We start from the raw sequence: 21,900 nt of genomic DNA, 5'->3' as shown, positions 1-21,900 counted from the left end.
ATTTTAATTCAAATGAAAATAGACCATTATGAAATGACTGCATGGTTGTAGTGGTTTTATTGATCTCAGTAAATATTGATATTTAAAAAACAAAAAACAATTGGCCACATCCTACGGCTGAAATGAATGCATGACATTATCAGGCCTCAGACGCTCAGACTTATGCTACATGTAACAGTTTAGTTTGACACCGGATCGTGATCGCCCTGTAGCCTGACCTCAAAGGGCACCGACTCGCCCGGCTGCTTTATACCATACCAGCTCTGCTTCATACCCTTGTTGGGAACAAATTATGTCCGTGGTCCAACCCTTTTCTGGGAAGTTTTTGTGGAAACAGGATTTCACGCTGCTGAGGGACGGAGGTTGTTTTCACAACTGGTTTATGAAGCAGTGGTCTCTTGCGCTGGTAAACAGCCAAGTTAGACGTTTCCTTTTAGTCACTGTGACCTCAAGAGAATGCAGGGAATAACTATAGTGCCGGTCATCACACTCTTTACAAATACTTGCTTTCTTCTACATATATTATTTACAAGTCCTATGACAACTTTAAATATCAACTCAAAATATTAAATATGACGCACCACCATTTGTTGAAAATTAAAAAGGTTCATTGCAACTTCCTGGTTGCAATGAACCTTATTCCGTCCTGAGGCGGGACAGGACGTGTAAGGTTCAGTTAAGGCACAGATGTGGCACTATTCAATCTTAATTAATGTCCTACAGTATTAATGCGTCGTATTAAGGTCGTAATGTCTGACTTTCTACTTTAGTTGACCTATTATCTGCTCTGCTGCAACTTGTTAAAAATAGGATCCTCTTTGCCGAAGGATCCAGTTAATGAATGATGAACAGCCATATTTACGCGAGGGTCCTTCCATTGACATCTATTTGGTTCAGGCAATAGGTGCTAAATGATTGTCTCTCTTTGCTGCTGCTCTTCTGAAATGGGAGCGGCCTTTACATCGTCACGCTGGCGTAGAGCGCGTCGATCTGCTCCCTGAACTGACGCAGGAGCTCAAAGCGCTTGGCCTTCAGTGTCGGCGTCAGCAAGCCGTTCTGCACCGTGAACATCTCCGGGTGCAGCAGGATTTCTCTCACCTGCACAGAGTGTGGACATGACCATGAGGCTACACCGGCCAACGTCTATAGCATGACAATGAGGGACCGTCGGTTGGTTCTTGGCAGTCATGATTACCTGTTCGAAGGACTTCAGCCCTCCCTCCTTCCCCAGCATCACCATGTCCTCCAGGATGGCTTTCTTAATCTCCTAACATCGGGAAAAGGTATGTTAGAATCCACGGTGATGTCCAGCCAGCTCTCGTGGCTGATGGACAGAGGGAGGTAAACCGACCTTGTTCTGGCAGAGTTCTTTGTAGGAGCCTTCGATGCCTCGCTGCCGGGCCCAGCCCGGTAACAGTTCAGGATCCAGCACCACTATGGCCACCAGGAAAGCCTGGACACACCACACAGGATTTAAATAAATGATCATATACCCCTCACGCTCTGTCTATATACCTGTACCCTATATACTCTGTCTACGTACCCCACCGAAAAAAATCCTATATACCCCTCATGCATAAACCCCTCAAACATTTAAACCCCTTCCGCATCCTCCCACATATCTCATTAAAATCCACCTCATATGTAGATACTGATAGAGTGGATACAGTATATAATGCATCATCTGGGTAATGCTGAGGTGGAGCCTACCTGTAGGCTGTCTCCATGGACAAAGATCTGGGCCACGGGCCCACAGCTGATGTAGATGGTCTCTATCTTCTCGGGGGAGATGTATTCTCCTTGGGCGAGCTTAAACAGGTTCTTCTTCCGGTCGATGAGCTTCAAGGTCCCGTTCTGTGCACACCGGAGACGGACACGTTGAGACGGGGCTCGACACAAATACAATTTCACTTGCAGTGATTCCTTTGGCGTTTCCCTGCCATCCCATAATGAAACAAAGGTTACGGCGTTCAGCTCCCACCCGAGGGGTTTCATGGCGGGCAGTGGGAGCACCTTCCGTTGGTTATGGGGGCAGTGAGCGAGGCACTCTGTGGGGGTGTTTGCTCACCGGCAGCCATTTCCCGATGTCCCCCATGTGCAACCAGCCGTCCTCGTCCAGAGCTTCTGCCGTCCTCTCAGGGTCATTCAGGTACCCTCGGAATACGTTTGGTCCTTTAACACACACCTAGGGTAGAGAGGGACAGCTTAACACACACCTAGGATAGAGAGGACGGTTCATATTTCAGATGCTGTTATTTGCTTTTCACTGTTTGACTTGCAAACAAATCGCTCAATATGGTGAAACTGAAAGTTCAGGATCTGCTACCATCTGCATTTCCAATTGTATTATTGTTATAAAGTTCCTGTGTGCATTGGAAATCCCTGTATAAATGGACCTAAAGGACCAACCCCCTTATAACCATCAGCCCTACAACACAAACAAGGCCCTACCCCCCCCACCCCAATAACCATCAGCCCTACAACACAAACAAGACCCTACCTCCCCCCCCCCATAACCATCAGCCCTACAACACAAACAAGGCCCTACCCCCCCCCCCCCAATAACCATCAGCCCTACAACACAAACAAGGCCCTACCCCCCCCCCCCCAATAACCATCAGCCCTACAACACAAACAAGGCCCTACCCCCCCCCCCCCCAATAACCATCAGCCCTACAACACAAACAAGGCCCTACCTCCCCCCCCCCCCCCATAACCATCAGCCCTACAACACAAACAAGACCCTACCTCCCCCCCCCCCCCCATAACCATCAGCCCTACAACACAAACAAGGCCCTACCGCCTCGTAACCATCAGCCCTACAACACAAAGAAGGCCCTACCGCCTCGTAACCATCAGCCCTACAACACAAACAAGGCCCTACCGCCTCGTAACCATCAGCCCTACAACACAAACAAGGCCCTACCGCCTCGTAACCATCAGCCCTACAACACAAACAAGGCCCTACCGCCTCGTAACCATCAGCCCTACAACACAAACAAGGCCCTACCGCCTCGTAACCATCAGCCCTACAACACAAACAAGGCCCTACCGCCTCGTAACCATCAGCCCTACAACACAAAGAAGTGGCCAGGCCAAAACAGACGCACAATAAGGGGAGTGATAATAACAACAACAACAACACCACAACCACCATAGGTAGAAACTGTGCACCAATTAAAAGCACCATAGGGTCTCGTGATTGGCTCCCACTCAGCAGCGAGACCATAGAGTCTCACACCACTGATCTTCCGGCGCACGTCTCCAGGGTGCCCCAGGGCACACTGGGTACACTGGGGGGCTCCGGGTTCTCACCGGGTTCTTACCTCGCCCTCCCCGTTGGCCGCCAGGTAGTTCATGTCAGGGACGTCCACCAGCTTGACGAGGTTGCAGGGCAGAGGAGGCCCGACGTGACCTGGGGGGCAGGAGGTGTGAGGAACCGTTCTCCCATGGTTCTCCGTTACGCTAATCTTTGATGTGTCTGGGAGCTGCTTACCTGCGGTGAAGTCCCCGGGGAGCGTCATGGAGCAGCCGGCAGTGCACTCAGTCTGGCCGTATCCTTCATAAAACTGCAAGACACGCTGATGTTAGTGCTGCAGTTCATGACGATATCCATTGGCAATTTTCACTTTTGCTGCCGTCTGTAAAATAAACATGTCAAATGCCCGTCTCAAGTTGCCATATTTGAATGTTCATTTAAATTGAATTTGCTTTGTAGACAAGCATTTACGAATATTATGAAAAACACATTCTTGAAAATCATTGTTAAAATGACATTCATATTTTTTTAAGTAAAACATGAAGCACACATAAAAGCAAGCGGTTGTGTGCATTAGATGTGTGTACAGTAGAAGAGGTGAGGGGTGTGTACAGTAGAAGAGGTGAGGGGTGTGTACAGTAGAAGAGGTGAGGGGTGTGTACAGTATAAGAGGTGAGGGGTGTGTGTACAGTAGAAGAGGTGAGGGGTGTGTACAGTAGAAGAGGTGAGGGGTGTGTGTGTACAGTAGAAGAGGTGAGGGGTGTGTGTGTACAGTAGAAGAGGTGAGGGGTGTGTGTGTACAGTAGAAGAGGTGAGGGGTGTGTGTGTACAGTAGAAGAGGTGAGGGGTGTGTGTGTACAGTAGAAGAGGTGAGGGGTGTGTGTGTGTACAGTAGAAGAGGTGAGGGGTGTGTGTGTGTACAGTAGAAGAGGTGAGGGGTGTGTGTGTGTACAGTAGAAGAGGTGAGGGGTGTGTGTGTACAGTAGAAGAGGTGAGGGGTGTGTGTGTGTACAGTAGAAGAGGTGAGGGGTGTGTGTGTACAGTAGAAGAGGTGAGGGGTGTGTACAGTAGAAGAGGTGAGGGGTGTGTACAGTAGAAGAGGTGAGGGGTGTGTGTGTGTACAGTAGAAGAGGTGAGGGGTGTGTACAGTAGAAGAGGTGAGGGGTGTGTACAGTAGAAGAGGTGAGGGGTGTGTACAGTAGAAGAGGTGAGGGGTGTGTGTAGTAGCGGGACTGACCTGGCAGCTGATGGCCGTGCGGAGGAATGTCAGGACCGCTGGGGAGACTGGAGCAGCCCCGGTTATCATCAGCCGCACCCGCCCGCCCAGTCCGCTCTGGAGGCAGAACCACACACACACACACACACACACACACACACACACACACACACACACACACACACACACACACACACACACACACACACACACACACACACACACACACACACACACACACACACACACACACACACACACACACTAATGGACACCTCTTTCTTTACACTGAAGAGATGTGGTGCCATTTATTGGATGGATTTTGCTTCTATTCAGCTTTGAACTTTCACAGAGAATTAGCAATCGTTCTTGATCAATTAAAATGAATAAACTTACGATAACATACGATGAGATAAGATGGACTTTAAGTGATCCCAGAAGGTACATTTAATAAAACGACCAAATCCTCCATCAAAACATCTCCGACATGACTTGACATGACAGAACTTGTATGTGGTATTCTCACCTGGATCTTCTTGAAGATGAATTTGTCCCAAATGCTGTCCTTCCTCACCACACCACTTTTAAACTCCGCCATCTTCCTCCTGGACGCAAAGTCCAGCAGCCATCGTTTCAACGGAGACCCGGCCATACCAAATATCTGTGAACACAAAGTTTTATACATAAACATTTAAATGTGATGTCTGTAAACTGAGAGGGAAAGAGTCAAATGTATTGCATGTGTAAAGCATGCACGTCAACAAAGTGGATCAGATTGAATTTAGTAATATTACATTACATTGAAGTACGAGGTGAGTGACTGGTAAAAACGATCTGATCAAGCTTCACTAGTGATATGAGATAGTGACGACATTGTAGAGGACATTCAGCCATTATCATCACGGACACAACTAGATACTAATATAATCCCACACTTCCTGTTCCTCTGACCTTATCAAACATGCGGTTGAGAAGACGCGGAACGACTGGGAAGACCGTTGGTCTCAGCATCTTCATGTCGTCCATCAGCAGACGGATGTCCCCCTGGAAGAAGCCGATGCGGCCCCCGTTGATGAGGACGACCCCCTGGATCACAAGGCAAGACACGTTACACACCGACGCAGTAACACACAGCGCCACTAAGGGGTGCTGCTTTGCAAGGATGCATCCTACGTCTCAACTCACAGCAGATGCATTTTTTTTAAGAATTCCTTGACTTTGGTAAAACAATTTATAAAAAGGTGAAAAAACGTATTTGAAACATCTTGAAATGTTAGTCATGGCTTTTGTTTGAATTTATTTTAGTCATCAACTAATAACGTAACGGTAAATATATTTTTTTCAACAAAATATATTAAAGACAAATCAAACAGGAATGTATTCACTGACAATCTCAAAAAGTCGTTGTGTAAAATGTATTCACAGGTTTTACTCCTAAATAAGGATTCAACTGTGGTTAACAGTGCACTGGTCAAACAAACGGCAGCTCCAAATGTTTAGTGAAGCAGAAAAACATGATTGTATGATATGGTATGATATAATATTATATAACGTAACATGATATGCATATCATATTGGGCAAAAGTTGAAGGACAAATGGGTCGACTGTCCCGACTGCTAAGAGCACGGCCTTAACTCATGGAGCAGCTGACAGGATTAGGTAGCTGTATAGACACTGGGAGCTGCCCATGCTAACATGCACAATGTACTCAAGTAAGATGCTCTGCATAAAATCATCTACATTTGATTTGCATACACCTGAGGACATTTCCAGAACACATTGATTTACATCCTGGAAAGTCCCCAAAGGCAACTAGTAATGACTAACACAAACAAGAGTTGAGAGCAAGCGGTAAACAGCTAGAGATTAATAGGTTTCATCTCTAGCTGATGATCAAACATTTTGATCAGAATAAGTTTCTGTCTGTTGAGTTGATGTCCCTGTATTATTTATTATTCATTAAAACATGCATTTAAATGAGGCAAATACACATATCCTAATTTTTTTACTTTTGTCGGTGAAAGATTTCCTCATCCTCTTGCCAATAATTCATATAAATATCAAACAATTGGAATAAAGTTGGTGGCACCAATTCAAAAATCCTGAGTTAAAACCACAACAATCTGAAGAAAGAAACTGATGTATGCATCTACATACCGCGACCACTCTCTCAAACATGTGTGCTAGCGGGAGGAAGGACATGTGAACATCATGGGCGGTCAGCTTGCAATGGACCTGTGAAGCACATGGCAAACGCATGCAAGCACACACACACACACATGCAAACACACACACGTAAACACACCGACACAAAGGTCAATAAAGGCATACCTCCACCACCCTCTCAAACATGTGGGCCAGAGGAAGAAAGGAGATGTGTACATCTTTAGTGCAGAGCTTCAGGTCTTTCTGAGGCCCAGACATGGAGATGAGACACGAAGGTCAGACCACAGAGAAGAGGAAAGGCACAGGAAGAAGGAGAAAGAGAGTGTGAACTAAGATAGCACAGTTCAAAAGGAATGTTAGAAAGCGTCCCAGTTAATTTGCTATGGAGCTAGGTTAAAACCAAAATGGAGATCTGAAAGCAATATTTTTTAAGGACAGAGTTCAAAGATGTAAAAAAAACAACCAAAATATAACAGAGGGATTCATCCATACACCTACAGAATTTCTTAAAAACTATCTTTTAGTCTCAAAGTCCTACCCTCGCGAACAATTGCAGGTATCGGTTGTCCTTCAATTTAAAGTCTGTAAAACGCTAACCCAGTGTAGGCAATAGCCTAACCCGTTATTGAGCTAGCATAATTTTTACACGGAAGGAAAAGGGAAAGGATTGTTCAGAAAAGCTGAAGACTTCGAGGCCTTGCAGGAAGCAGGAAGGATTTCTTGTTGACTGCATGTTTTTACAGTTAACAGATCCAGCACCCCAACAACGCCCCCTGGTGTTGTTGTCTTCATTTATCTGTTCCAAATAACCACCCCAGAAGTTGTTGGGTGAGGTTTAAAGTTATCTTTACAATAACAAACCACATCAATATTGACGGCGTTTACCTCTGTTAGCTCAAGGAAGGCTGCAGTGTTTGAGATGACATTCCCATGTGTTAGCATCGCACCCTTGGGGTTCCCTAGAAGGACATACAATCAGGATTAGACATCAATATGCAGTAGCACGTCATTTGAATGTGCTCACATGTACAGAGTCTGTGTTCTGGAGTCTATGGGGGGTTTACCTGTGGTCCCAGAGGTGAAGCAGACTAGTGCCAGATCGTCTGGCTTTGGAGGCTGTGGCACATTGCAAACGGAAATTAAAGAGACGAATAGGAAACAATAACTAACTGTCACACAGAACTCAAACTAATGACTATCAATATATATGTTGGACGTCGTCATTTGGAATTAAATGGAAAAAGTGTGATTGCTTTAGTAGTGAGATAATGGAAGAGAGGAGGGTTGTGTTGAGGGAGAGCGTGGGGGTGGATGAGTTACAATGTGCTTGTATGTTTACTCACTGCAGGCTTGGCATAGTGGGCTTTTCCAAGATCCTTCAAACACAAAAATGGACAGTTATGAGCAGGGGTCGATCTTAAGGATCTTTAACATTTTAACCATCCCGGCTGAAATGTGTTAAGATTCCTTTATCGTTGTAGCTTATTCATGTCAAGTGAATCTGTGAGTAGCCATATTTTTTATCAATTAATTGTATTTGCTGAGTTTATATCATAACAAGTCCAAACTAGTGGGCACCTTAGAAAAGGTCAGGTCCCAGAGGGGACCTTTTCGTGTGTTCTGCATGAGTCATGTTTTTCTTCACTTGTGCAGAACTAATACTCTGTCTTGTGTCATTATTCTGATTACTTCCAATTTCAAATTCAACTTTAACTCCATTTACAATCTTCAGGAGCCTACTGGTTCTAAGGGTAAGGTTAAGGGATCCCAAGAAAAGGCTGGGCTGGCTTGGGAATGAAATACATCAGTGTTACCAAGACATTAAATCCATAACAACGCCATCGCTAATAATTTGTCTTTCACTCATCGGCCTATGCTTAGTTTAGCGATAAAGCTAACGAATTATAGCCGATAAGCTGTGGTGAGTGGAGTACCACAGAACCGAGGGAAAGCAATGCATGTGCTCTCTGCCTCGCATATTGTGCGGCCGCTGTCTGTTAACACTTGTGTTGCGATCGGAGTCGCGTCAACTGATTGTTAGTGTATCTGCAGAGGGAGGGTTCCGAAGCCAAGCACTATTAGCCTGCCACTGCTTAAGCGATGACCATTATCAGTCACTTCCTATTTCTACATAATAGACCCCCTTATCATCCTCTCTGGCTGTGGAGGTAGCGGAGGCCAGGGTCTGCGGAGGCTCGTTCTTCTTCTCTCACCTCTATGTGTGCGAGACTGAGGATCTGGATGCCGCAGGTCAGCCCCTGGGCCACCAGCTCACTGTCCACAGGCTCCATGACCACCAGGGTCTTCACCGAGTGCTGCTTCTCCGCCACGCAGCCCAGGATCAGCCTCACCTTGTCGGGCACGTCGCAGAACACCGTGGAGATGGAGGCTGGGAGACACCCACGAGACCCAAGATAAGCTCACAGCGGGGTGATGGTTGACCCCGTGTTTCGGCTGGCATTCTTGCGCAGAGATGTTTTGGTGCTGAGGGTTTTAGTAAAAGGAGCAGGGCCTGTCATCCCCATGGCGACGACCCACGCCACCTTTGTGATACTTTTTTTTTTTTTTTTTTTTTTAAAGTGTTACCAGGAGCGATGCGGTATACGAAATGCACCACAACCCTTGGCGTTACGCTGTGCTTGTCCGAGAAGGTTGACCCTCTCTCGGACACGGCCGTGAAGTTAAACCGCGCGCTGCCTGGACTGTGCCCCCACACACACACACACACACACACACACACACACACACACACACACACACACACACACACACACACACACACACACACACACACACACACACACACACACACACACACACACACACACACACACACACACACACACACACACACAGAAGAATTGGAAGAGACTTGAAACTACATAGGACTATCACTAAATGAAGGCGTGATTGCAGTAGCAGTAGTAGTTTGAAATTAGAAGACAAATAACCACATTTAAAACATTAGTTTTTTATGGTTTTTTGGTTCAGTAACTCTTCAGGTAAAGCACGGCGTGTGACTGATAGGAAGTGGCCTTTAAATGTGCCCTGGAATAAATACATGTGTAATCAAAAAGAAAAACATATATGTTTTAATGAAAACCTATATCTATCTATCTATCTATCTATCTATCTATCTATCTATCTATCTATCTATCTATCTATCTATCTATCTATCTATCTATCTATCTATCTATCTATCTATCTATCTATAAATACAGCGTCAGCATTGTGTTCCTAGGGTTTTGAGGCGGTGAAGACCAACCTCGGGTTGAAGCTCCTCAGATTGTCCAACTTGGGGCCGCGCTCAAAGTTCAAGCAATTTTAACCTTGTCCTCAAACTTCTTGAACTCGTCCACTCAGACCTCAGCTTTGTTTGAGGTTATAAAAGCCAACAGAATCGACATGCCCAAAGCATTCATCATTTCTAAACCTAATTCCATCAGGGGTTAAAACGCCCATCTGTTAGCTGGACTCTGGTTATGTGGTGACTGGTTAAAGCGGTGGTGCGTTGCATTAATGGATAACGTTGGTTTGATTCGTCGGTCCAAAACAAACGGCTGCGATCATAAAACCCAACCACTGGCTCGTGACACCATGGTCGTACAACTAGTGGGCACCATAGACAAGCTCAGCCACAGAGGGGACATTTTAGTGTGTTCTGCATGTGACATGGTTTACGTCAGTACCGCAGATCTACCATTCGGCCCCGTGTCAGCCACAGGGTCGTGACACCACGGCCGGTGCGTGCATGCGTGTTTCGGGGACGCACCTTGGTCGATGATGTAGTCGATGGCGTCCGTGCCCAGGGTGTCATAGAGCGGGACGGCCACCAGGGAGTACGTGTAGCACGCCAGCTCAGTGATGATCCACTGGAAGGAAAACACACGGGACATGGTGAGACCACGGCTCGGCTGGTCTGAACTGAAGGCTTCGAGATAAATAAAGAGCAGAAATTCTGCTCTTTATTATTCCGCTCAAAACGCATCTCGTGTATTGTCGGAGAGCATTGCTTTCAGATAATATAATAGATAGCATTTTGTTGGCAAATACAACAGCGAAACATTAAACCTTGATGTGCTGCTTCAGAAACAGCAGTTAGAACGACGGTAGACTGATAAAGAGGGTTGCGATGAAAGGACAGCGGCACAGCCCTTGGTTTTAAGGAAAACCAAGTGTCAGCCTTACCTCCGGCCTGTTCTGGGAGAAGATTCCAATGTGTTTGTCTCCGTCTGGAGTGTGACCTTTGTGTAAGAGCGCCGAGCCGATGTGTTCCGCTCGAGTCACCACCTGGGTTTGTACAAAATCAAAAGTGACAATTGTTGGTCCTGCAGTTACGACAACGGCTGCCATTATTGATGTGAGAACATTGAAAGAATGTCTTGAGCAAGAGTCTTCCCCTGCTTCTGACGCCTCACCTCGCTGTAGGACTGCCATTCATAAGGCTGGTTGGGCTTCCTAGACCCTAGACACGGTCCGTCATCTGTCAGGAGACCACAGAAAATCTTTAGAAAAGAATGCCAAATTGACCCTGTAGCACGTGGGTTCAATTCCCACTGGGAACGCCCATAATACAAAACACACAGTATACACATCCACCACCCAATGCATTGTAACAAGCTTTGGATGCAAATAGACTATAGACAAGCAGACTAGGAAATATGCGTTATCAGGGCTTGAAGCCAAATTGCTCGCATGCATCGGGCGAGTAGCTGTCCTCCCAGCCGGTTCAGCCTTCTGCTAGGGATCCCAAAAAAGCCTGAGGTCCATTCTCCACTGAGGATACTCATTGTCCCAGCAGGGCTGTTGTTTGTAAATTTAATCAGCATACAAAAGGGGTTTTGTAAATGTGAGACAAAGGTTTTCCAGAAAATGGGAGTATTTCATTATAGTAAAGCTCAGCGCCACTATATACACAAACTAAAATGAATAAAACTCTGCTGAAAGAAGTGCCATTTCAATTGAAAAGCTACTACTGAAGACAGCGGTCAGGTCGTCGCCATGGAACCTGTACAAAACCCAGAAAATGTCTCCTCTGGGAGCGAACCGTTGACACAGTCTACGGCGCTCAGTCGTCGCATTGCATTGCGGTCTACCCCCCCCCCCCCCAACAACCTCGTCGAAAGCAGAGGGAACTCACTGGACACCCGCAGGCCTCGCAGGAACAGCTCGTAGAGGGTCAGGGCGTCGTCGTAGAAGTGAGTCAGCAGCTGGTCGCTGTGGGCCAGCCTCCGGGCGCCCTCGGTACCCTGCGGACACAGAGCAACGCGGTGAAGCCTCTGCTTCTGGTCCGCCCCAACGCTTTGGTCTTCCTACAAGGTTAGAAGCTTGTGCGATCCAAATCGGAATTGTATCTCTTAATGGCGAGAAGCCCGTTTAATTTTTTTCGAGGTTTATTTTTGCTTTTTTATGCTTTGGGATAGAGTTAGATAGACAGGAAGGTATCGGAGAGAGGGGGGAGGACGGGCAGCAAAGGACCTCAGGAGGGATTCGAACCCGGGTCGCTGAGAAATTGTGTCGGCCAAATTGTTATTTTAAACATCGGTATCGGCCCAGAATTTCACGATCGGTGCATCCCTAATTCCAACATTAGAATAAATGGAAAACTCACTCAACACTCCCATTACAAATGATGCAGCAGTTCGCAAATATCCTGAACTGAAAGAGGAAGACATGAGAGTCCAACTGGCCATGTTTCAACTGCAGATGCTGTGCATGCTTTGAAAGAAATGCCCCCTGATGTCCGTGGCCTGTTTGATCAGGTAGAGACACTAGTGAGATTGTTGATGGCGGTGCCCATATCATCTGCTGAGGCAGAGCGCAGTTTTAGTGGGTTACGCAGATTGAAGACATGGTTGCGATCAACCATGACGCAAAACAGACTCAATGGCATTGCTTTGTGCCATATTCACCAAGAGAGGCTTGACAGACTGGACAGACAACAATTTGTTTCTGTGGGTGATTGGCATTCCAGACAAATAACAGTTTCATTATATATGGCTAGGGTTGATCAAGGAGGCCCTTGTTTAACAATGTTCACTGTTGTTTATCCATGATTTCAAATAAGAGTTCTCCAATGGCTTTTTAGTGCAAACCATTGGCCCATAGGCCATTACGAAAGTAACTACTTGAGCGCTAGTTAAAGCCCAGATTACACAAAAATAAAAGTATTGAGTTGAAATCATTTGCAGTTCAAAAATCCCATCTGCGCCCCTGCCTGTGACCTAACTGTCGGTTCGGGGTGGCGGGTGATCATGATGACCTAACTGTCGGTTCGGAGTGGCGTGTGATCATGGTGATCTAACTGTCGGTTCGGAGTGGCGTGTGATCACGTGACCTACCGGTACTTCCACGGACTGCATGGCGAGGTCGCAGCGGGCGGGGATGGCCCGGGGCCGTGTGGCGTACCAGTAGGTGCTGAGGGCGGCGAAGGCGCTCATGCCCATGAGCACGTTGGTAGGCACGCCGCACATGTACTGCCGCAGGTCCTCCAGCTCCGGAGTCCACAGCTGCCTTAGCACACCCGGAATCTCCATGGCAACGTATTTACTGCAGGGGGAGGGGGGGGGGGGGGGGGGGAAGACAGAGTTTTGAGTCAGTTTCATTCATGCTTTTCTGTGTTTACGTGACCCCCTTCTATAGTCTCATGTGTGATGGATCGGGATGGGCCGCCAAAAATACTGCAAAGCTGGACAAGCTGAATGGACGGAGATTTAAATTAGTTATTTGCATGGAGATGAAACAGGCGCTCTTTTTTCTGACAAACATTTGCATTTCCAGGAGAAAACTGACCCAAACATTTTGAAAGTCTGGACCTAAAACGTAGAGCACACAGCTCTACTTCACAATAATGTTAAGGAGGGTTCAAGCTACGGAAAGATTTGTATTAGTGTTGCATTAGCATTGTAAGTATTGTAAGTGTTGAATTTGTGTATTCATTTTGTATGTATTGTATTAAAATTCCAAGTACTGTATGACTACTGCAAGTATTGTATTCATATTGTAACTATTCTATTAGTATTGTTTTAATAGTTAAAGTACTGTATTAGTGTATTACTACTGTTAGTCTGGTATTCAAAGAATTGAGTTGACATGGATTTCTTGCATGGATTTATCTACGCGTCTGAATCCTCAAAAGATAAAGCATTTTAAAAGTTTTTAAATTGACTGAATCATCTGCAACTGGTGGCTAAATTTCTCAAACAGGCCATTTCCCACCGCATTTCCCCATCAGACAAGCAGATGCTTGTGACTACTACTCAGCTGAACCATGACAACATCAGTTTCTGTTCTTATTTAAAAACACTTCCCGTCTCTGGCGTAAGCGCTATTTGTCAGACTAGGTAGGGAGATGAGGGGGCTACACACCACAAAGCAGAGAATTGAAACAGGGATCAAAACTTTCAATGAAAATAAGAATACATACAAACAAGATGGAGATAAATAGCATTACAATTTCAATGAGGGTAGCATGAATGTAAATGGGAAAAATAAATGTCAACATCATACACTGGTAGACATACGATGTAGTGCTAAAACAGCAGCATTACATCTGGTCTATCTCTTGTGACTAAACAAACGTTAAATTCCTTCTGCCATAGGTCACGGTAAACTGAGTGCTTATCAGTATACTCAAGAAGTAAACATTTAGATAAAAGAGCAAACAATCTCCAGCTGATTTAAATTCTTAAGACAGCTTCCGACTTTGTTAACGAATCACCTTTCATTCATTATAACATCAATGACATTTATTATATACTCTTACCAGATAGTGGTTTCAATTCAAATCAGCTTTCCTGTGAAGTGACCACAATTAAACCTTAACCTAATGTCCTTATTCAAAGTTGTGAATAAGTATTAACATTGATGGGGAATGATTGGTTTGAGATCTAGCACCAATTCGTTGGGTCATCTGAGGTGACGGTCGGTTGAACAATTGACTTTTCACCTATTGCTATTTTAACCCCAGTTCCTCTGAGGTGTTCCAACTGGCTCAGAGCCACCTCCACATACTGTATCTCCTTGGGATTATTAGTACTCATAAATCGTAGCAACGAGAAGATGCCACGGGGCAAAAGTACAGTACAACAATTGAAATGCTACATGGTATTTGACACAATGTCACGCAAGTATAAGTAACGGTACGGATATACCTCAATGTGCTGGACATGGAGATAGACACCTCCCCACACTCATTCAAACATTTTCACGCCAGCATTTTTCAAGTTAAGACACGAGTAAGAACTTACAGTGAGTGAGGAAGCACGCCGGGCGCTGAAGAACCCAGGTGAACAAGCCGGTGGAGTAAGCGCTGTGTTTGTGTGCGAGTCAAGATCCTGCCTGCAGCACTTCAACTGAACTTTAATAGTCCCCCTGAGCTGAGGTGTGTGAGTTTGTGTGTCTGCGTGGGGCTACTATGAATAGCAGACCGCCTCCCACTGCAAACAGAGGCTGGGACGGGCCTGGACACCCCAGGCCCCCCCCCCTTTCACGGTGACATCACCACCATTAAAGACGCATAACCCCACACACACACACACACACACACACACACACACACACACACACACACACACACACACACACACACACACACACACACACACACACACACACACACACACACACACACACACACACACACACACACCCCCCTTAGAGTCCCAGGGCCTTTTATCTCTGGCCGCGCGGGACAACACCATGTGCACCCATCAGCTGTGCGCTCTCCGTGGTTGGCTGCTGTCTGTCTGGGTGTGACTATGACTCTGTCCATCCGTCCGTCTGTGTGCTTGTGAAATGTGTTGTGTCTGTGTTTTTCTGATTGTGAAATCCATGTGCCATGGCTGAGTGAGGAGAACATTCACCAGGAATGTTAATTCAAGGTTACAATCGCCCCAACAGGTAATTTGTCGCCGCAATGTTAGCCGTTCTCGGGTTAGAGATTCCAGTTCCACTCCCGAGTACCTTTGCTGTTGCTTTTTTTACCTACAGGATTTTCAGTTTACCCCTCAACTGTTAACAGGGAAACAGCTGCCATGTTTACAAAACACAGCTGTTACACCCTACAAGATAGACAATACAATCCAACTGTAAAGTTATGTAACACACAACCCCCCCAGGGTACAGACACACACACACACACACACACACACACACACACACAATTAACTTCTGAGTGATATACAAGCAGCCGCTTCACCATTAAACCGGTTTTGCGATGTGCCCCAGAGGCATAGAGTATAGAGAGATAAATAGTCTCTTTCTGTATGTGTGCCTCATTTATAAAATATATACAAATGTGATTGTGTTGTCATTCCAGGCCCACGCATGTGAGTGACATGCCAGTGGTGTCACATGGTGTTGTGGGTAGTTAACCCTAAACACTCCCCCCCCCCCCCCCCCCCCCCAACCGGACACCAATTTCCATACTTGGGCCGGAAGAATGAGAAACCAATAGCAGAGCACAACGTCTGGTCAGCCCACTCTGGCTCACCACACACTTCAGCACAGCAGAAGAAGGGGAAAACCAATCCGGAAGGAGGAAGAGACCCAGCTGTCTAGATTACATACACACACAGCCACACACACACACACACACACACACACACACACACACACACACACAGCCACACACGAACACTCCAGGAATACAGAGCAGCCACGCACACACACTGGCTTTTGAGGGAGTTTTAAGGTTAGGGTCTGAGTGAGAGAAGGAAGGCAAACGACGCAAAGAGAAAGTAAGAAATTAAAAGGAGAGGTTTTGCGGGTGAAGTACTGAACACAAAAGGCCTTCATTCATTCATGCATCAGCGTAGTTAGTTATCTCTGAATCTCTTCAGTAGCCGAGGGTGACAAGACGTCCCTGTAGTCAGGGGACAGCCATTGTCCTGGTGTCCTGTCCCCACCTGAAATTGTCCCAGTTTACATATAGTTTCATTGTATAGCTTTCTGATGAGTATTAATTGTTTGTTGGTAATTAGTCTTGCGTCTATCTGAAAGGCTACGACGTGTTCGCACCATGCAGTGATCCTTCTCACTTAATGATCGAGACACCACTTTGTGACGACAAAATGAGACAATACAAAACCAGTCGGCAAGATCCAGAAATAAAAGGTGGAACTGGCGCTCCAGGCGACCGTGCTATGTAAGGCGATATCAGGAGAGGTTCAGGTGGTGGAGGAGGAATGCATTAGTCGTGTTCAACCACAATCACCGATTGTGGGTCGAGTGGTGCACCTCGGCATCACCGATAACTAATCTTTGGATTGAGCTCGGGCTGGATGAGTGATTTTTCTGTGAATACAGTGTCCGTCAATACCGCCTAGATAATCAAACTGATTGACACACACACATACAACACAGGCCTTGTGTCCTGCAGAAGGATAAAGGTAGGCAGGCAATTATCAGTATTATCAGTACTAGGTCGCCCTCCCAAAACATGTGACTAGCTCGCTAGCTTTAGCAATAGCTTGCCTAGCCTTGTGGACGACTATGGTCATAGACTGATAGGTAGACAGGCATGGCACCCAATCATTTCATTCGTCTGATACTAGCGCCCGAACATACTGTTATTTCTTTGTTATTTGTCTGAGCAATTGATTTATCGATTGCTATTGGGATGCATAGAGAATGTCATACATTTCCAACTCTAGCTTTAAATAAATAAATGTGCTGAATTCTTGTACCAAGCCATGGCCTGAAATTCAGATACCTATAGGCCTGAAAGTCTGACATCTATGGGCTTGAAAGTCTGATATCAATGGGCCTGAAAGTAAAATAGGTATCAAACATGCTTTTTTCCTCAATAATATTTAATTGTAGTTCTTAAAAATGGCTGTATTTGCTTAGGGCTATAACACTACTGCCTTGGGCTATTATGGTTGACTTTAGCATAATGTTTCACTAGTGAACCGGGTTAGTTATTGACATAGTCATTAGCTAACTACTAATATAATGCCGGGCTGTAATACCTTGCCCAGATTGGCCGAGCGGAAAGACTGGTTCTCATTCCCCTATTGTTGGATGGATCCAAGAAAAGGACAGTGCCTACTATTACCATCGTCAGTCTATCAATAAATACAGTTGTGTGTGTGTGTGTGTGTGTGTGTGTGTGTGTGTGTGTGTGTGTGTGTGTGTGTGTGTGTGTGTGTGTGTGTGTGTGTGTGTGTGTGTGTGTGTGTGTGTGTGTGTGTGTGTGTGTGTGTGTGAGGATGGCGTTAGCTAAATAGAACAAAGGTCACCCATTCATTCATGCATCTAGCACATCAACCGTTCATCCATTAATCGCTCCAATTATATAATACAATCACGCCATGCATAATGCAAAAGGCCTCCGGGCTGGCAGTCATGGAACACCGTAGCGTTAATTTGATGCTGGTTCTTATTAAAACATACTTCTTCATTTTGAAAGAAAGTATGTTGTGGACACCAACATGTTTCACCAGAAGTCCTGGCTATTTCAAAGCATTGTGATCCGATTAGAGTTTGCACCCAATTCTGAATTATACTGTTGGTCATTTGCACAAACAGAAAGCTTTTCTTCAGTATTAGGTGTCAAACTGAAACATAGTAAAACTCAAAGTGCTTGCATTGCTTATAAATTATGTACTAGAACATGGGGAGCTTAAAGTAAAACTAGAAACTTAACCTTGAAAAGCACACACACACACACACACACACACACACACACACACACACACACACACACACACACACACACACACACACACACACACACACACACACACACACACACACACACACACACACACACACACACACACACACACACACACACACACACACACACACACACAGTTTAGGATTTCAGAAATATAATTTCTCCTGCTCTTGGATGTGTGATTTGTCTGAAGTCCTGTTCCTGTGTGGGTGAAGTCACCCCTACCACGGGGCGAACTGAAACCATATTCCTCCTTCCATAATCATAAAAGGATCCAAACAGCATGTCCTCAGACAACCCTGCACACAGAGGGGACACTGAGGCCCTTCGCTTTCTTGTAGTGTGTGTCAACAGTTGAGCGAGAGATGAGTGTGTGTGATCACGTACATGGGGGTGGGCTGGGGTGCTTGAGGCTGTGCCTGCCCTGCACCATGGATCTAGAGCCAGCTCTAGCAGGGCAGAGGTGAAACGTTTCTGTGGTGACCCGTCTGACCTCCAGATAAGGTGATGAGTGGGAAATAACTGACGACCAAACAGGACCGTGGGGGGGGGGGGGGGGGGGCGACGCCGTCCAAAGACTTTGTTCCGTGTGAATGCTTACTTTTGGCATGTGGTGTATTTTTGTGCTCTTCTAAAGCGCATTAAGAAATAGTTGAATCTTGAAACTGCCAAATTGTAAACATTATTCCACTGCTACTTAAAGGTTGGGTATGGGATTTGCGAAACGCCAGCAGATTTTGAAAATACACAACTCAAATGGCCCTACCCCCTCTCCTTCAACGCTGACTCTGACTCCACCCATTCCAAGTACCTGGACGCGCAATCATGCACGAGCGCGAACACAGATGCGCGAGAGCGAGCCAGGCTAGCGTAGGTTTTCGTTAAACAACATGGCAACATTAAAAAAAAAACATGGGGATGGTGGCGTCTGTCTGCCATGGAAATTGTCTTCTACTGCTAGGTCCAAATGTGGATTAACTAGTTCCAGTAGCTACCGCAGGATAACAACAAACAGGAGCTTGCTCTGGGTCACGAGTACTGCACGAAGGGGTCGCGCGCGGGGGAGTGCAGTACGACTGTTTGATTGACGTACTTACTGTCCAATGCAACTCGGTGGCTCTGGAAATGATTGGCTGGAGTTTTTCGAGCCCTGCCCGTTCCACAGATGATTGACTTGTTTAATTTTCATGTCAGTACTTCTAACTCAGTGGCTGTAAGTGGGTTATGATAAGGATTTCAAGTAATTCTGCAAAAATGGCCAAAAAAAAGCGAATTCCATACCCAACCTTTAAGAAATCAATAATTTAACACAATATAACATACAACTGTTTTATTGATTAAAAAATAAAGGCTTTTTGTTTTTTAGATACAAAGCCGTGCAAACAGAACTGCATAGAAGTATTACCAGCTCTGCCCCTAAATCAAACATTGACAGTTGTAGAATCAAATATTATATTCTAATATTTGATTACTAAAAACAATAACGGCCCACCTTTCAACCTCTTTGTACCAACAAAGGTTGCATGGGAAAGGCCTGAAGCCAACATTCCTCTCTATCCAAGTACAGGAGAAGGGTAATGGACATCAAAACACACACACACACACACACACACACTTTCCTAACATCATGAAGTGGTACTGAATACATACCAAGTCAACACATTCCTATCGTGCGTATAATATACATATCCTGATGTCTCAAACATACCTAGGCTTCAGTACACACACACAATACCATAATTCACCTACAGGCATCTCTTTAATGTAGAGTCTCATAGTTGACATTCCTCTCAGTTCCTGCGGTTGTCAGCAACAACTGGGCAAGGTCCTGTAGTACCAGGCACAGAAAGTGTTTCCAAATCCTGCAAAGACGTCTTGTATTGCTAGAATGGGCCAAGGTCAGTTAGCCTACTCAAAGACGTGTTGAGTCAACAATGACCGTTGAGAGAAGTTTACCGTTGAGTTCAAAGAGTGCATTAGGTAGGCCTCCAGCAGCATATATATATGTAGAAAGTGTTTGTCAAACAAGAAAAACCGATCTACACAAGGTGACTCAGTGAAGGTTACAACACTTCATAGAAAACAGGTAGTAGTAGGCTACTCTAAACCACAAACGACACAAAGAAAAAACAGTTGTGGTGTCAATGATTACAGGTAGAGGCAAGACGCAACACGCAAATGTTGGGGAGGTCGAGAAACCCACTTTTCAGTTGACATTCCTGGTGTGCGACTTTTTCCTACAAACGCTTCCAGTATTGACTACATGCCATAATAAGCTAGAATAAAAACCCGTCTGTTCAGCCCTACATTTTCATATTTCAGGCGTGGCACTAGCTTTGTCAACATTATTACACGCACAAACCCATAGTGTAGTGGCTTCAACAAGTCGTGTATCATGTCGATGATCTCCATCTATCTGCTGCCAAGACTCTCTTCCTGGTGTGTAGCGCACTAGGTATTTGCTCATCAAGTGCGCGCACACACACACACACACACACACACACACACACACACACACACACACACACACACACACACACACACACACACACACACACACACACACACACACACACACACACACACACACACACACACACACACACACACACTTCGCCAACAGGGTCTTGAAGTTGCACGGAGGAGACACTGCAAGTAGGCTACTATATCTGACAATAGCTGCGTTTCTCCATTTCTCTTTTAACACGCAAACAACCCATCTGAGAGGGTGGGTTGGTGGGTGGGAAACACTTCAAACCGGAATTGTCAAAGTCCGATCCAACTCCCTATCGGTGAAGTTTTGCGGGAGAATCCGTGCACGACTGAGGCATCGCCACACATTCCATCATCGTGGTGAATAACGCAGTTATATGGAAAATGCGGTGGTTAAAGTTAATGCCCAAATTCAAACTCATTCAAATTCGCTTAAAGAAGAAAAGGAGCAGGAAGTAAAACATTTTGAGGAAATTATCTTGGCACATCACATCATTCGGCTTGCAACGAACGAACCGTCCTGTCACCTTAATCGTTTCTGCCGTAAGATGGATAGCAGATTAATGATGCAAAATGTTTTAGCAACGGTGCCAGGACAACTGTAAGGGAGAAAAGTGAAACGCATCGACCAACCTGTGGAAGGAGTTGCGACGACTTGCGCCCGTCTGAACGAGATGAGCTGCGGAGTGCGGACTCTGCTGTGCTGAAGTAAAGGGACCCGTCAGCCAATCCGAGGCGTCCTGCGAGAAAACATCCTCGCCAGCGCCTCCGTCACTCATTTAACCTTGGAAAGCACGCTATGAATATTCAGGAGTTCGAGCGTGCCCTGATTGGTTTATTCCAAATGCACCCTCATTTGCCATTCTTAAGAACATACAGAGTATAGATCGATGTTTTTTTTGTAACATAATTATGAAGGATTCGGTTGTTATTGATCTGGAAAAACTCGTTTCAACAACTGCAACACAAATGTGGAGCTAGGACTGCTAGGCACGCATTGTTTCTCTCGGTTCTTTCGTCCTCTTTTGCCACCGCAACTTATCGCTAATACGTTAGCTGTATCGCTATATTTGTCCAAGCAT

At 45.6% G+C, this 21,900-nt stretch overlaps 1 protein-coding gene across 3 annotated transcripts; it reads right to left on the bottom strand.

The window, feature by feature from the left end:
- Positions 1-34: 34 nt before the first annotated feature.
- Positions 35-21,612, bottom strand: LOC132454123 (long-chain-fatty-acid--CoA ligase 1-like). 3 transcript variants are annotated; one of them, XM_060047313.1, is made up of 21 exons: positions 21,452-21,612; positions 12,984-13,191; positions 11,783-11,891; positions 11,061-11,125; positions 10,831-10,932; positions 10,415-10,514; positions 8,856-9,031; positions 7,986-8,018; positions 7,707-7,758; positions 7,528-7,601; positions 6,808-6,885; positions 5,427-5,561; positions 5,002-5,136; positions 4,497-4,592; positions 3,497-3,569; positions 3,327-3,415; positions 2,069-2,185; positions 1,711-1,854; positions 1,352-1,453; positions 1,196-1,267; positions 35-1,098 (listed from the first exon to the last, which is right to left on the bottom strand). In XM_060047313.1, exons 1-21 carry the CDS (start codon positions 21,595-21,597, stop codon positions 958-960), a joined length of 2,247 nt encoding a protein of 748 aa, XP_059903296.1. In that variant the 5' UTR covers positions 21,598-21,612; the 3' UTR covers positions 35-957. The 3 variants fall into 3 exon arrangements, with proteins under 3 accessions (XP_059903296.1, XP_059903295.1, XP_059903297.1); XM_060047312.1 differs by lacking the exon at positions 6,808-6,885 and adding an exon at positions 6,634-6,711; XM_060047314.1 differs by lacking the exons at positions 6,808-6,885; positions 21,452-21,612 and adding exons at positions 6,634-6,711; positions 14,892-15,182.
- Positions 21,613-21,900: the final 288 nt, after the last annotated feature.

This window comes from Gadus macrocephalus, chromosome 3, assembly GCF_031168955.1.
Source record: "Gadus macrocephalus chromosome 3, ASM3116895v1".
Lineage (NCBI taxonomy): Eukaryota > Metazoa > Chordata > Actinopteri > Gadiformes > Gadidae > Gadus > Gadus macrocephalus.
This window is presented reverse-complemented; position numbering and strand designations above follow the sequence as displayed.

Excerpts from the sequence above, each read along its gene's own strand:
- LOC132454123 (XM_060047313.1), bottom strand. The coding sequence starts at position 21,597 with ATGAGTGACGGAGGCGCTGGCGAGGATGTTTTCTCGCAGGACGCCTCG. Across the intron at positions 11,892-12,983 it reads TGCAGTCCGTGGAAGTACCG|GGTACCGAGGGCGCCCGGAG; the intron begins GTAGGTCACGTG and ends CTGTGTCCGCAG. Across the intron at positions 5,562-6,807 it reads TGTTTGAGAGGGTGGTGGAG|GGGGTCGTCCTCATCAACGG; the intron begins GTATGCCTTTAT and ends CTTGTGATCCAG.